We start from the raw sequence: 15,700 nt of genomic DNA on the forward strand, positions 1-15,700 counted from the left end.
TGCTTCTCCTTCTCCCATTGCCCCCGCTTGTGTTCCCTCTCTAGCTGTGTCTCTCTCTGTCAAATAAATAAATAGAATCTTAAAAAAAAAACTACCTTGTATTTCAGCAGAAATATCTTTTTCCCCTCCTCAGGGTGTTACATTTCCAGCTATGCATGCCATGTGGTCTTCTTGGGCTCCCCCTCTTGAAAGAAGCAAGCTTCTTAGCATTTCATATGCAGGTGAGACAACTATTCTTGTAAAAATTTTGCTACAATTTGTTATGTATATATCAGCCTTAGATTAAAAAAAAAAAAAAAGGCTTCACACCAGAATGATGTCAGATGCCTCCTTTGGGTGAAAATCAAGTTTTGGAGGTATAATTTTATTATTAAATTTTCTCTTCAGCTCAACAACATATAGCAATGTGGCTTAGTTGACTCATGTCATTTTCTCCACTGCCATCATTTATTTCTTTTTTTTTAAAGATTTTTTATTTATTTATTTATTAGAGAGAGAGAGAGAGAGCATGAGAGGGGGGAAGGTCAGAGGGAGAAGCAGACTCCCCACCGAGCAGGGAGCCCGATGTGGGACTCGATCCCGGGACTCCAGGATCATGATCTGAGCCGAAGGCAGTCGCTTAACCAACTGAGCCACCCAGGCACCCCGCCATCATTTATTTCAAAACATGTTGCTTGTTCAGACGTTCATATAAAGAATGCTATGGTTTGTTTTTTTTTAAGGTCCAATAGCTGAAAAATTGAACACTTTTGTCCTTAAATTGTGATTTCTAATCTGATTGTCTAATGAGCATATCATTAGACAATCATCTCTTCATACATCTTTTTTCTATGCATTTATTTGCCATCATTTTAATCAATAGGTGAGATAGCATGAGCTTTATATGTGAATTATAATTTTACCAGATCACACACCGAATGAATACTTTTGGACCTGACTGCTTTTAAATACAGTGGTTGAGAAAGACCTCTCTGTGGTCACCTTTAAGCTAAAATCTGCAGGATAAAAATGAACCAGTCATGCAAAGAGCAGAAGGAGGAGCATTCCAGCCAACCAGAACAGCATGTACAAGGGCTCTCAGGCAGGAAATAACATAAGAGTTCAAGGAAATGAAAAACCACTGTGGGTGGCTAGAACTTAATGAATAAAGGGGAGAATGGCATAAGATGAGGTTGGAGAAATAGACAAGAGCCAGATTATATCAGGCCTTAGAGCCACAGGAAGAAATGTAGTTGTTGTTTTTTTTTTTCCAAAATACAATGAGGAGACATCAGAGGTGTTTAATCAAGAGAGAGACATGATCCAATTTACATTTTAAGAAGATGGTTCTTACAGCTATGTAAAGGTCAACATGAGAAATCCGATACAAGTTCATGAGCAGGTACTAGCTATTGTTCCCCTTTACCTATTGAGTGAAGCCTAAGCTAGAACTGGGGTCAAGATTCTTTACAGTCTTCACCACTTCATTTCAGCTAGCCTAATCCCTAGCACATAGTGCCTGAAGTGGAGTAGATATTCAGTTACTATCCAACCTATTTTTCCAGCCTTTATCTTCTGTTCCTTTCCTTCACCCAAGCAAAGTTCCCAAACCCACTCTCTGCTTCCCTACTTCATTCCTTTACTTGTCCTATTACATCTGCCTCTATGGGACAAAAATCTTACCCATCTTTCAAAGTCTATTGCTGCTTCTTATATCTTTTCCTGACCTCTGGGAGTCAGAGGTCATCTGTCCCATATTTGAACTTCCACATTGCTCTGTGACACTTAACACTTTCTAACACGTAATAATTATTTGTTTATTTTTATCTCCTCTAAAACTTGACACCAGAAACAATATCTAATTATTTTAACTGCCACTCGACCTACTAAGTTGTCTTCTATTTGGTGATTAAAATGAATTTCATTATGGAGCACCTGAGTGGCTCAGTCAGTTAAGCGTCTGCCTTCGGCTCAGGTCATGATCTTGGGGTCCTGAGATCGAGTCCCGCATCAGGCTCCCTGCTCTGTGGGGAGCCTGCTTCTCCCTCTCCCTCTACTGCTCTCTCTCTCAAATAAATAAAATCTTTTTTAAAAATGAATTACATTATTTATTTATCTGAATCAATCATTTGTAATATATTTTGGGCAAATTAGATTACTAAAAGCTTCATTCTTATCTCATCAATTGTACTGCAGTACGTTATGTTTATCAGCCTTAGATCTTTGAACCTTTCCCCAAACACCTGAATTTCTAACACATGTACTACTAATGTGGCATTTACTAGCTCATATTATAATGGGTCCTATATTGATTGATGCATTCTAATTCATCAATAGCTACATAGTTGTAACCAGTGTAATTACAAATTAATGTGTATGTTTTACATATTGTGGGTTTTCTAGCAAATGATTCCTTGAGAGAATCTGTTACCCATCTTCCTTAAGCAGTAGACCTATCCCCTCTTTGTTCATCTCTCTAGAAAGTTTACAAAGTCTTTATTGTTGTTCTAGGAGCACAGCTTGGGACAGTAATTTCTCTTCCTCTTTCTGGAATAATTTGTTTCTATATGGATTGGACTTATGTTTTCTACCTTTTTGGTAAGTTTTCTCAAAAATTTAACTTAAATCATAATGTAACAAATCCAAAATGTAATAGTAGTATAATACTTGGTTAAAAGTATATATTCCTAATAACTGAAGTTGCCAACTCCTAAACCACAAAGTTCTAAAATACTTACTGATAATCTATTTCTTAACTTTATATAGTTAAAATGATCTAGTTGAGTTATGATGTGATGTTAATTTTGGAATATTTCTCAATAGAAACTGCTGTTGAATCCAAGACTTTAATGCCATACTCACTATCAAAAATTACAGTGTTGGTTATTATAAAAATTTATATTTTGAGAAGATTTTTTCTCAAGCAAAGTAGGATGCCCTCACTTGGTAACTTTAATCTTTTTCTCTTTTTATTCAGTCCCAGGACCTTTCATTTCTCAATCTCACTAGCAGGATGATACATGCTTTTATTTTTTTTATTTTTTTTATTAACATATAACGTATTATTTGTTTCAGGGGTACAGGTCTGTGATTCATCAGTCTTACACAATTCACAGCACTCACCATAGCACATACCCTCCCCAATGTCCATCACCCAGCCACCCCATCCCTCCCACCCCCCTCCACTCCAGCAACCCTCAGTTTGTTTCCTGAGATTAAGAGTCTCTTATGGTTTGTCTCCCTCTCTGGTTTCGTCTTGTTTCATTTTTCCCTCCCTTCCCCTATGATCCTCTGTCTTGTTTCTCAAATTCCTCATATCAGTGAGATCATATGATATTTGTCTTTCTCTGATTGACTTATTTCACTTAGCATAATACCCTCTAGTTCCATCCACGTTGTTGCAAATGGCAAGATTTCACTTTTTGATGGCTGCATAATATTCCTCTGTGTGTGTGTGTGTGTGTGTGTGTGTGTGTGTGTGTGTGTGTGTGTGTGTGTATACCACATCTTCTTTATCCATTCATCTGTTGATGGACGTTTAGGATCTTTCCATAGTTTGGCTATTGGGGACATTGCTGCTATAAACATCGGGGTGCACATACCCCTTCAGATCCCTACATTTGTATCCTTGGGGTAAATACCAGTAGTGCAATTGCTGGGTCATACAGTAGCTCTATTTTCAACCTTTTTAGGAACCTCCATACTGTTTTCCAGAGTGGCTGCACCAGCTTGCATTCCCACCAACAGTGTAGGATAGTTCCCTTTCTCCGAATCCTCACCAACATCTGTCGTTTACTTGTTAATTTTAGCCATTCTGACTGGTGTGAGGTGGTATCTCATTGAGGTTTTGATTTGGATTTCCCTGATGCCGAGTGATGTTGAGCACTTTTTCATGTGTCTGTTGGCCATTTCAACGTCTTCTTTGCAGAAATGTCTGTTCATGTCTTCTGCCCGTTTCTTGATTGGATTATTTGTTCTCTGGGTGTTGAGTTTGATAAGTTCTTTATAGATTTTGGATACTAGCCCTTTATCTGATATGTCATTTGCAAATATCTTCTCCCATTCTGTCAGTTGTCTTTTGGTCTTGTTGACTGTTTCCTTTGCTGTGCAAAAGCTTTTTATCTTGATGAAGGCCCAATAGTTCATTTTTGCCCTTGCTTCCCTTGCCTTTGGCGATGTTTCTAGGAAGAAGTTGCTGTGGCTGAAGTGGAAGAGGTTGCTGCTTGTGTTCTCCTCAAGGATTTTGATGGATTTGATACATGCTTTTAATAAATTAGATTGCCACGTAGACATTTCATGCAGAAAATACATCTGCAATCTAAACAAAAAACGAATCAATGAGTGAAAACAGATATCTGTGGAAATAATAGATTGTGGAAATTTTTTTTTTAAATATTTGTCTGATAGACTCTGATAGGCAGAGTCATGTGGTTAAAGTTGTTCTATTCAAAACTGATAGGAAATAATGCAGATAGCAAATATCCCATTAGGAAATTATGAGTGGAACTTAAAATCAACACTAAGCTGAAACCAATTTTATGTTGATAATTAATAATTACATAACTTTTTCAAGACATGTAAAAGTTGTTGGTGCATTCTAATTTTATTTAACTTATTTTCTTATTTTAAGGTATAGTTGGCATCATTTGGTTTATTTTATGGATCTTTTTAGTTAGTGAAACGCCAGAAACTCACAAGACAATCTCCCGCCATGAAAAAGAATATATTCTTTCATCATTAAAAAATCAGGTATGGGGGCGCCTGGGTGGCTCAGTCGTTAAGCGTCTGCCTTCGGCTCAGGTCGTGATCCCAGGGTCCTGGGATTGAGCCCCGCATCGGGCTCCCTGCTCAGCGGGAAGCCTGCTTCTCCCTCTCCCACTCCCCCTGCTTGTTTCCCTCTCTCGCTGTGTCTCTTTCTGTCAAATAAATAAATAAAATCTTAAAAAAAAAAAAATCAGGTATGGACCTTGGCACATTTTTAAAACAACTTCAGGGGGCGCCTGGGTGATGGTTGAGCGTCTGCATTCGGCTCAGTTCATGATCCCGGGGTCTTGGGATCGAGCCCTGCGTCAGGCTCCTGGCTCAGCGGGGAGCCTGCTTCTCCCTCTCCCTCTGCCTCTCCCCCTGCTCATGCTCTATCTCTGTGTCTCGAATGAATAAATAAATAAATAAATAAATAAATAAATAAATAAATAAATAAATATTAAAAAAAATAAAACAGCTTCAGAACCTTTTTTCCTTCAGATTTGAGGTACCAATTTTTTAAAGAGATATTTCTATTATGCATGTTCTGGGCAAAGTAGAGTGCAGGCAAATGAAATAAATGAAGTATTGGTTTGTTTTATGTGAGAAATTCCAATTCTTTCAAGATTAAATTAATGGAAAAAGTTACTTTTATAAGTCACTTTAATTTTTATTTTTTTAAAGTAATCTCTACACCCAATGTGGGACTCAGACCCACAATCCTGAGATCAAGAGGTGCATGCTCTACCAACTGAGCCAGCCAGGTGCCCCTATAAGTTGCTCTAAACCTTCTAGAGTAATGGTTATCAGTAAGTCTTAAATTTGTCTTCTTAATTAATAGAAAATAAAATGTTAGTTGTTAGAAAACTAGTGTTTTTATCTGCATTTTATTTATTTATTTTTCTCTTTTCTTTTTTCCCCTCCCCGAACCCCTTATATGTATTTTAAATGAGTGTGATTTAATAAGGAAGACAGCACATTTGTTATGATATATAATATGACATACACCTACCTATTTGTTCCTCTAGAGTAGATCCTTGGAAAAAAATTTATGTTATTAAAGCTAGATTTAGCATGCCAGAAATAAAAGTCTGTCATAATTTAATACAGTAAATCTTCCAAGTCATGGAAACAAAATATTTGTCTTTTGGAGGGAATAAAAGAAGAACATGAAAAGTCAGGAAAAATTAAAATATATACAGTCTTGTTTAGCATTTTAATGCCTTCATAATTACTTTATTAGTTTAAGAACAAAATATTTTATATAAAACTTTTCTTACCCATTAAGTTGTTATTGATATTTTCAGTTTTTATATATAGTATAACAAGGCAGCAATTAAATACTTACTCATTCACCTTTCTTTTTAAGTTTTTAAATTTTGCTGCTCTATAAGCGGCTGAACTTTAAGAAATATGGCACCTCTTGGTCTTAAGGTTGGCAAAAACTCAGAAGAAATCACAATATAATAAATAAAGTTACTTTGAGATCTTGGTGTCCTCTGAGATGTTAATCAAATGAATCCCCCATTTTTTTCCCTAAGGAACAGATAAAAATAATTTAATGCATTGTGAGCAGATCTTGCCATATAAAACTTGATTCATCTTGTCACATTTCCTCAGCATTGACGGTCAACAGCTTACTTATTTCAATACTTCATTTTTATCATTATTTTTATGGACTTATGAAACCTTTTAGTTTATTTAGATTTTTTTTTAAAGCTTTTTTTCTCTACCTTGATATGTGTCTAAAGCTGTCCTCTATCCAAACTTAAGGTTAATTTGTTTTTCCATATGCTTCAGAAAATAGAATATTCAGAAGCAAGAGGAGTTATAGGAGGATTACGTTTCATAGAATTCCAAACCACACTCTTAAACCAGATGATGCTGTGGTTAAAGATGTCATAAAATAAAGGTGCCTGGCTGGCTCAGTTGGTAGAGCATGTGACTCTTGATCTCAGGGTTGTAAGTTTGAGCCCCATGTTGGGCAGAGAATTTACTTTAAAAAAAAGAAAAGAAATGTCATAAAATTACATGAAGCTCCACCTTTAAATCTTGCATCTAAGAAATGTGCAGTATCCGCTGTACTTAATTCATTCTTCAAACGTTTTTTGAGAATTACCATGTCCTAGGTTCTTTGTCAGGTACTGAGGACTTAAAAATTAATACGAGAAAGAAAATGAACAAGACAGGGTTCCTGTGGTACCTGTGATCTCCAGAGGGAGACAGACATGGGTGAACATAATTTCAATATGATATATGCTTCTATATAAAAATAAATGTTCCCTCTCCTTCTCTTCCCCCAAATCCCCTACATCTTTGATACAGAGTGGAGAACACAAGAGTGTATCTACCGCGTCAGATAAAAAGTTCCTAGGGAAAAAAGCCACAAGAAGGTTAATAATAGTTCTTCCCCTCTTTGAAATAACCATGAACCTTGGAAGCAGAAACATAGATTGCTCTGTTAGCTTTTGAGAAAGAAACCGTAACGCCTCAGTGTATACGAAATGTAATAATCTGATGCTCCAGGCTAGTGGATTCAGGCTTCTTAATCATGCATCAATAAAAAGGTGGGGACTAACACTCTGAATATATGTATATTTGTTCATGGTTATCTACATGTACTACTGTACTTATATGTATTATAAAACATGTCTAAAAATAGATTTTTTTAAAGAGTAAATAAAATGAAATAAACAGGGCGCCTGGGTGGCTCAGTCGTTAAGCGTCTGCCTTCGGCTCAGGTCATGATCCCAGGGTCCCGGGATCGAGCCCCACATCGGGCTCCCTGCTCGGCGGGAAGCCTGCTTCTCCCTCTCCCACTCCCCCTGCTTGTGTTCCTGCTCTCGCTATCTCTCTCTCTGTCAAATAAATAAAATCTTAAAAAAAAATAAAATAAAATAAAATGAAATAAACAGTATGTACATGAATTTGAAATTTTAATAGGAAAAACCTTTTTATCACTTAAAAATTAGTAATAATAATGTTTAATGGGAGCGGAGTTGAATATGTTGTATTTGATAAGCCTACCATGACTCTCCTTGGTGAGGTAGCTGACAAAGGACTGATGAGCAAAAGTGTCAGTTCCACTATTGTCTTAGTGTTCCTCTGTACCTGCCTTATTAGAATTCTCTTCCATGTACCTGCCTTATTAGAATTCTCTTCCATGACTTTCTCTGGTAGAATCTTTTGAAGATACTGTCAATTTTATAGATTTGTTTTCACTAAAGCTGGCTAATAAAATCCATAAACCCACTTAAGAAGGTGGGTGTAAACTGTACTATGTTGTAGTCTTGTAGTGAGCAAGCCGACAAGTGAGGACGCCATTGACCCCTTCGAACTGGGGAGATGATACCATATGTGACTGTCCAACATGCTCCAGGGCCAACCTAGTTATTAAATATTAATGGAGTTTAGTTTCTCTTATTTATTTATTTTTTTTTTTTTTTTACTAAAGATTTTATTTATTTATTCATGAGAGACAGAGAGAGAGAGAGAGAGGCAGAGGGAGAAGCAGGCTCCCAAGGAGCAGGGAGCCCGATGAGGGGCTCGATCCCAGGACCCTGGGATCGTGACCTGAGCCAAAGGCAGACGCTTAACCATCTGAGCCACCCAGGCGCCCTAGTTTCTCTTTTTTAGAATAAAAGTGAGTGTAGATAGAAATTCTAAAATGGGGATGCCTTCGGCTCTGGTCCTGGGATCAAGTCCCGCATCAGGCTCCTTGCTCAGCGGGGAGCCTCCTTCTCCCTCTGCCCGCCGCTCCCCCTGCTCGTGCTCTCTCTCCCTCTGACAAAGAAATAAAATCTTTAAAAAAAAAAAAAAGAAGTTCTAAAATGTCCTTCCATACAGCAAGGGGTCATCTTACATCCCCCTTGGGTGCTTACACCTACTTTGAAGACCGTTTTTCCAGATGCTGCATAAACAAACCTCTATTGCACCCTTCATATAAGTCATTGTAATTGAGTAAAGATTGGACAGTGAAATAGGAATTCTAACAGGACTTCCAGTCTCATTCCTTTGCCCTTATGTCAACCTCTGATTTTTATTATGAAACTATTCTCTATTTTATAGATGGAGAAATTAATACTGCAGGTGAATTCTGACATTCATAAGGAGTTATAAGATTACATTTCTGTTTTTTTCTTTCAACCTGAATCATGGACTCTCTATTGCTGTTTAATATTTTGAAAGAGTTGGTTTAAAACTCTGGAATTTAGGGCGCCTGGGTGGCTCAGTTGGTTAAGCGACTGCCTTCGGCTCAGGTCATGATCCTGGAGTCCCTGGATCGAGTCCCGCATCGGGCTCCCTGCTCGGCAGGGAGCCTGCTTCACCCTCTGACCCTCCCCCCTCTCATGTGCTCTCTCTCTCTCATTCTCTCTGTCTTAAATAAATAAATAAAATCTTTAAAAAAAAAAAAAAAAAACTCTGGAATTTACTGGGGCACCCGGGTGACTCAGTCAGTGAAATGTGTAAGTCTTGATTTCAGCTCAGATCATGATCTTGGGGTCATGATCTCAAGGTTGTGAGATCGACCCCGCATTGGGCTTCACACTCAGTGGGACATCTGCTTCTCTCTCTTTCCCCCTTCCCCTGCTCGTGCTCTCTCTCTCTAAAATAAATAAATCTGGGGCGCCTGGGTGGCTCAGTGGGTTAAGCGTCTGCCTTCGGCTCAGGTCATGAACCTGGGGTCCTGGGATCGAGCCCCACATTGGGCCTCCTGCTCCGTGGGAGGCCTGCTTCTCCCTCTCCCACTCCCCCTGCTTATGTTCCCTCTCTCGCTGTGCCTCTCTCTGTCAAATAAAAAAATCTTTAAAAAAAAATTAAATAAAATAAATAAATTAAATAAAATAAATAAATCTTTACCCCCCCGAAAAAAAAACTCCTGGAATTTACTAATCAAGGCTGGTAATGTGTTCTAGATGGAAGTTTGGCTGATAAGGTACAGATATAAACGTAGCATATACTCATTGTGCCTGTTATTTTTTTTAGCTTTCTTCACAGAAGTCAGTGCCATGGATACCCATGCTAAAATCACTGCCTCTTTGGGCTATTGTAGTTGCACATTTTTCTTACAACTGGACTTTTTATACTTTATTGACGTTATTGCCTACTTACATGAAGGAGATCCTAAGGTTCAATGTTCAAGAGGTAAGAAAAAATAATCATCTCCTTCTTATATAAAGAATACATTTTTAAACTACACCCAGGATTTGTTTTTATCTATATAAAATTCAGTCATTTTGTATCTTCGATTTTACAGTCACCTACTGAATTCTAGAGACTGCTCTTTTTGCTTCACAGTTGCACCTTCTTTGTTCAGTGTGTGTTCTTGATTCAAGGCATCTTTTGGCTGGTATCCCCCTTAACCGGAAAGGTCTTAGTAGGCCCTAGTAACATCCCAGAATAGCAGATGACAAATTGAAGCGTACCTGTCAAAGGGCTGGTGGTGGGACTCTGCTGGCAGCTGAGAGGGAACTTGGGAGACATGAGGTTCCCGTGCAGCTCTCTGCAGCGTTATTCAGGCGCTGGCAAGCTATAATTGCAAAGCTGTATGAGAAGGGCTTCCTGGGATGCCTGGGTGTTAAGCGTCTGCCTTTGGTTCAGGTCATGATCCCAGCAAGTGAGCATGAGCGGCGGGGAGGGGCAGAGGGAGAAGCAGACTCCCCGCTGAGCAGGGAGCCCGATGTGGGACTCGATCCCAGGACGCTGGGATCATGACCTGAGCCGAAGGCAGACACTTAACGACTGAGCCACCCAGGTCCCCAATTTTGAAGATTCATAGTAGTTTGCAGAAGGTAGTTTTAGGTTGTTAGGAGAGTTTTTAACATTTGAACCTTAAGTGGAAAATTTCAGTAACTGATGAATTATCAGTCTTATCCCATCAGGGAACAAGACCAAGATCAGAAATTTCACTTCTCTATTTGCTTCAGTTTATTCATGTGTAGGATTCTGTCACAAATAATGATAGACGTGATCCTGCTCTGCAGAAATCTAAATAGAATAAACTTTAAAGAAGAAATTACTCAGCTCAATACGAGAAAGAAATAAAAATCTTAGCTACAGAAGTAGAAATAGAAGCATACAGCATCTGAATATAGAGGACCACAAAACTATGATGAAAAAAACTGAATCTTTTCTTAAGCACACTTAAATTTAAAATATCAACAGATTTTGTTGGTTTGTACCATTCATGATGGTTAATGGAATTATTACCAGATTTAAATACCACTGATAAAATATCGTTCTACCTTTTTTGTAAAACACTACCTTAGTTGTAAAATACTAAAAGGTGTGCCCATCTTTCTCAGACTATAAAAACATTTGTTCTTATCAAAATTAGGCCATTTAGTTTTGGCACCCTAGCTTTATGCTGGGGAAAAATGAATAGAAGAAAGAAATGTCTTCTTTTTTTTCCCCAAGTATGTGTTCTACATTTTACAGAATTTGTGATTTCCTAAAAAGCTGACCGTTGAATCATTTCCTACAAAACAAATAGCACATTTCCATGATAAATTGTTTCATATCTCCTGGTGCTTTTATTTTTTTAGGTGGCAACTTAAAGGAAAAGAAGAGGGAAAAATAGAGGTCTATCACCTCACTACCTGTGTGCTCTGCTCAAAGCATGTGGTAGTGCACTGGGCACCTGACCTAGATGGTGTTCATTCTAGAATAATTCGTTAAGCTATACATTTGATTTATGTGGTTTTCTGTATCTGCATGTTATTTTACTATAAAAATATTTGTGTAAATACAAATATAAATATGTATAATTATATATACTATATAACAATTTTATATAATAATTTAGAAATATATTTTTAATATTTTCTATCTTTATATTTATATAAAATATAAATTGTTATATCATTTAAAATATAAATAATATAAATTTTAAAATGTAAATGAAAGTATAATTGTTTATATATAAATATATTTACAGTAATTTATATATTTTATAATAATTTTATATATAACAATTTAAATATAAATATATAATACATATATAATATATAAGGATTATATAAATATAAATAAATAAGTGAAAATGGACCAAAAACTAGACCATAGGGAGAATCTATAGCTAATAGACTTGTCCTCTCTTACTGAAGCTGCACCCCAAGTCCCAAAATAACGTGTAAGATTACCTTGAGCAGACTGGACTGTGTAAATACCAACAATATATTGCTATGAATTTCCTTTTTGAGGAAATTTTGGATGTGTGGATGTGTATGTTGTTTTGATTCTTCTTCCCCACCCCATAATTAATTCTGTATCTTCTTATTCCTTCCAGAATGGGCTTCTATCCGCACTGCCTTATTTTGGCTGTTGGTTATGTATGATCCTGTCTGGTCAAGCTGCTGACAATTTAAGGGCAAAATGGAATTATTCAACAATATGTGTCCGAAGAGTTTTTAGCCTGATAGGTAAGTGAAGTGAGTCAGGGTTTGTTTTGGTTTACAATTATTTACTCTGTTTATAATGCAAGGCAAAATAAAGATGATATTAGTCATTTATTTTGTTCACATATTAAAACACGATTTTTAATGCATGTAGTGCATTTCTGTACAGGATGGTTGGTTCTTTCTGAACCATGCATTTTGAGGGTTAATATTGATCATATCCTCTTATCTCTACCATAGTCTTATAACTATAAAAAATGGCTTGCTTTGCTGAATATCATTTCCAGAATTTTCTAAATCACTGTTTTCAGCTCTAAGTTTGTAGTGAAAATAATATTTTTAAGTCTCCATCCCTTTTCTAAATGAATACATTTTCAACTGCAATCCAAAAACATTTACTAACATCATTACATTAAATGAGGAGCTATAAATCAAAGAACTCAAAGGAACCTTCAATAATCATAAGTTTCAGACTGTTTTCATAAAGGTAAATTTTAAAACTATCTAGGACAATTGCTTCATTTCTTTTTTTTTAAAGATCTTGAGTAAGTAGAGACCCTGGAAGTCTCTGATGGCTATAGTTCAGAAATTACATTGTAAAAGGACCCTATTCAGGATAATTCTACAAATACCTTCTGAGCGGCTACTGCTGGAAGATGCTGTCCTGTTGTATTGCTTGCTTATTTCAACTCTCAAGAAATTTTTCCACACCTGCAAATAAAATAGATCCCATTAGAGTCAATCCAATTTTCCCTTTTTTGGTTTCCTGTTCACCTGCTCTGTCCAATATGGTAGCCACTATCCATATATGGCTATTTACATTTAATTGAAATACAAATACAAATATACAAATACAACATTTCCATCATCACAGAGAGTTATTGGATAGCACTGCTGTAGAACAGAGAAAAAATGGCAAACCTCTCATTAAGTCCCTTCCTGTTACTTGTATTTTGTGCTTAACTGCCTATAATAAAATACGTATATTGCTATGAATGCTAAAACCTAAATGGAGTGTTTTTCTAACTTTGTTCAACAGAGTTTATTTAGTTTATCTTCTTTGGTTATATGAACTTTAAATCTCTGGAGCTTCTCTCCAGAACTATATTTTTCAGTCATTTTCTTCTTGCTCTTTGTAGAACTTTAGCTGAGTCTTGGTCACAGGAAGATTTAATAATATTGCATAGTGATATTTTCCTTTTACTTTTACATTAGTTGCATTATGTCTATGTTTTTTCCGGCAGTTTTTGTTTTGTCATGAAAACTGTCATTTAAACTGAGTCTTTTATGCAGTACAGCGTTTCTACAGTAGGTGGCAGTGATACCAAATCTCAGATTTATACTATATTAAGGTAGTCCAAGCAAATATTCATACTGAGGCTTCTTTTTCTGTTTATAACTTTTTAACTCCAGGAATGATTGGACCTGCGGTATTCTTGGTAGCCGCTGGATTTATAGGTTGTGATTATTCATTGGCTGTTGCATTCTTAACCATATCAACAACACTGGGAGGCTTTTGCTCTTCTGGATTTAGCATCAACCATCTGGATATTGCTCCTTCGTGAGTACCAATATAAAGATTGGCTATGATTGACTTTAAATTCATTTTTTTTTAATTGTGGTAAGATATATATAACATGAAATATACCATTTTAACCTTTTTTTTTTTTAAGATTTTATTTATTTATTTGACAGAGAGAGACACAGTGGGAGAGGGAACACAAGCAGGGGAAGTGGGAGGAGAAGCAGGCTTCCCGCGGAGCAGGGAGCCCAATGCAGGGCTTGATCTCAGGACCTTGGGATCATGACCTGAGCCGAAGGCAGACACTTAGTGACTGAGCAGGGAGGCACCCCCCATTTTAACCATTTTTAAGTGTACAGTTCTGTGGTATTAACTATTCAGGTGTGAAGATGATATGCAACCATCACCACCATCCAACTCTAGAACTTTGTCATCTTCCCAAGCTGAAACTGTTCCCATTAAACACTAACTCCCCATTCCTCACCTCCCCACAGTCCCTGGCAACCTCCATTCCAGTTTCTTTCTCTATAAATTTGACTATTCTAGGAATAACCTTAAATTCTTAAACAAGGGGCACCTGGGTGGCACAATCAGTTGAGCACCCAAATATTGGTTTTGGCTCAGGTCATGAATGGGGGCGGGGGCCGCCATGGCATCAAGATCAAGCCCCACATGGCAGAAGACTCACCCCCCCACTCCTGCTCAGTGAGGAGTCTGCTTTAAGACTCTCTCTCCCTCTCCCTCTGCACCTCTCCTCCCCCCGCAAATTAAAAAAAAACACTTAAAAAAAAAATAAATTCTTAAACAAGATTTCAGTTTACCTGATAGTTAACACATGAGATTGTTTTTAAATTTAAACTTTTAACTGTCATCACCTCTGTACACAGTTTCCCATAAAAACATTATGCATAACCCATGATAACTTGTGTCTGTCCACCCAGCTAGAGTAGGAACTCTGAAGGCAGACGCTGTCTTACCATCCTCAAGGCTCACCATGGGGCTTGGCACATATTGGGCATTTAGTTGGATGGATGAATGCCCAAGACTAGACCAAGTTATTTGTCCAATTATTATCTTAGCTATGTGCAAATATATTTGTCTAGCACTTGATAGCTTACAAATCACTTTCGCAAACAGTACCTCATTTTATCTTTAAAGCATTCCTAATGAGATAGATATTCTTAACCTATTTTATGACTAAAGAGACTCAGATTCAGAGAAGTTAAGTGATTTGTCTTATATCACACAGCTAATAAATGATAGAGCCCAGACTTGAACCTAAAATTCTTACCTTTAAGCCCAGAATTCTTTTTTTTTTTTTAAAGCCCAGAATTCTTTTTACAGCTACCTCTCTGGAAATATTCTCTGGGCCACATACTACTAGGATTCTTTTGGTCCAGTTGACAAGGTGGAGGAGGGGGCTGTGTAAATATTTTAACCCAGAAGATTTGGTGCACTTAATTTTTAATGGATATGAATTTATTTTTGGAGAAAAGATAGGTGGTCTTGTACCCTCTTTCCCCTATCCCAAATTCTTCACACCTGGACTGCCACAGAATTTTCTGATTCCTATTAATCCTCAGTCTCCCATCCCTTCAATAAGTACCTTAAGTAAGAAGTCCAAGAAGGTTCCATAGATCAGACTGTAAGTGTGCCCAGCTCCCTGCTGAGTCCTATCTGCCACTTCGCAGTGCCTTCTCCTAAAGGTTCGTTCTCGGCCCCTGTGGCAGTATTGTTTCCTCTCCACGGCTCTGCACCCTTCCCAGTTCACACCCCAGTTCTTCATTAGGCCTTTCCGGACCATTAATGCCTACTTTTTTCTCTTCCTCTTCTCAGTGCATTCCAGTTATAATTTTATGCTAGACGCATTTATATTCACTGCCTTACTTTGATTTGTAATTATTTTAAATGCAAGTCTTATCTTTCTTATCTCTCCAACTTGGATGTAAACTCATCAGACTGAGACATGCTCTATATCCATATCACAGCTTCTGCACAAGGAGAGGCACACCCAGTCCATACTTGTTGAGTGGTTGATTTATATAATCATACCAAGAAA

At 37.2% G+C, this 15,700-nt stretch overlaps 1 protein-coding gene and 1 long non-coding RNA gene across 6 annotated transcripts in view; one reads left to right on the forward strand and one right to left on the reverse strand.

Annotated features, from left to right (window-relative positions):
- Window positions 1-15,700, forward strand: part of SLC17A5 (solute carrier family 17 member 5) — a 49,234-nt gene that overhangs the window by 13,506 nt on the left and 20,028 nt on the right. For 3 of the 5 annotated variants that reach the window (XM_078055092.1, XM_078055093.1, XM_078055096.1), the window contains 6 exons: window positions 134-221; window positions 2,491-2,577; window positions 4,610-4,728; window positions 9,709-9,867; window positions 12,011-12,143; window positions 13,533-13,680. In XM_078055092.1, the coding sequence (XP_077911218.1) occupies window positions 134-221; window positions 2,491-2,577; window positions 4,610-4,728; window positions 9,709-9,867; window positions 12,011-12,143; window positions 13,533-13,680 (734 nt within the window). The remainder of the gene's footprint in view (window positions 1-133; window positions 222-2,490; window positions 2,578-4,609; window positions 4,729-9,708; window positions 9,868-12,010; window positions 12,144-13,532; window positions 13,681-15,700) is intronic. The other 2 variants (XM_078055094.1, XM_078055095.1) reach the window with 1 other exon arrangement.
- The window catches only part of LOC118519962 (uncharacterized), a 73,582-nt gene continuing 64,101 nt past the window's right edge, over window positions 6,220-15,700 (reverse strand). The window contains exons 6-7 of the long non-coding RNA XR_013441218.1: window positions 12,752-12,830; window positions 6,220-6,258 (exon numbers count right to left, since the gene is read on the reverse strand). This is a non-coding gene — a long non-coding RNA (uncharacterized LOC118519962). The remainder of the gene's footprint in view (window positions 6,259-12,751; window positions 12,831-15,700) is intronic.

The sequence above is a fragment of the Halichoerus grypus genome, chromosome 9 (assembly GCF_964656455.1).
Source record: "Halichoerus grypus chromosome 9, mHalGry1.hap1.1, whole genome shotgun sequence".
Classification (NCBI taxonomy): Eukaryota; Metazoa; Chordata; class Mammalia; order Carnivora; family Phocidae; genus Halichoerus; species Halichoerus grypus.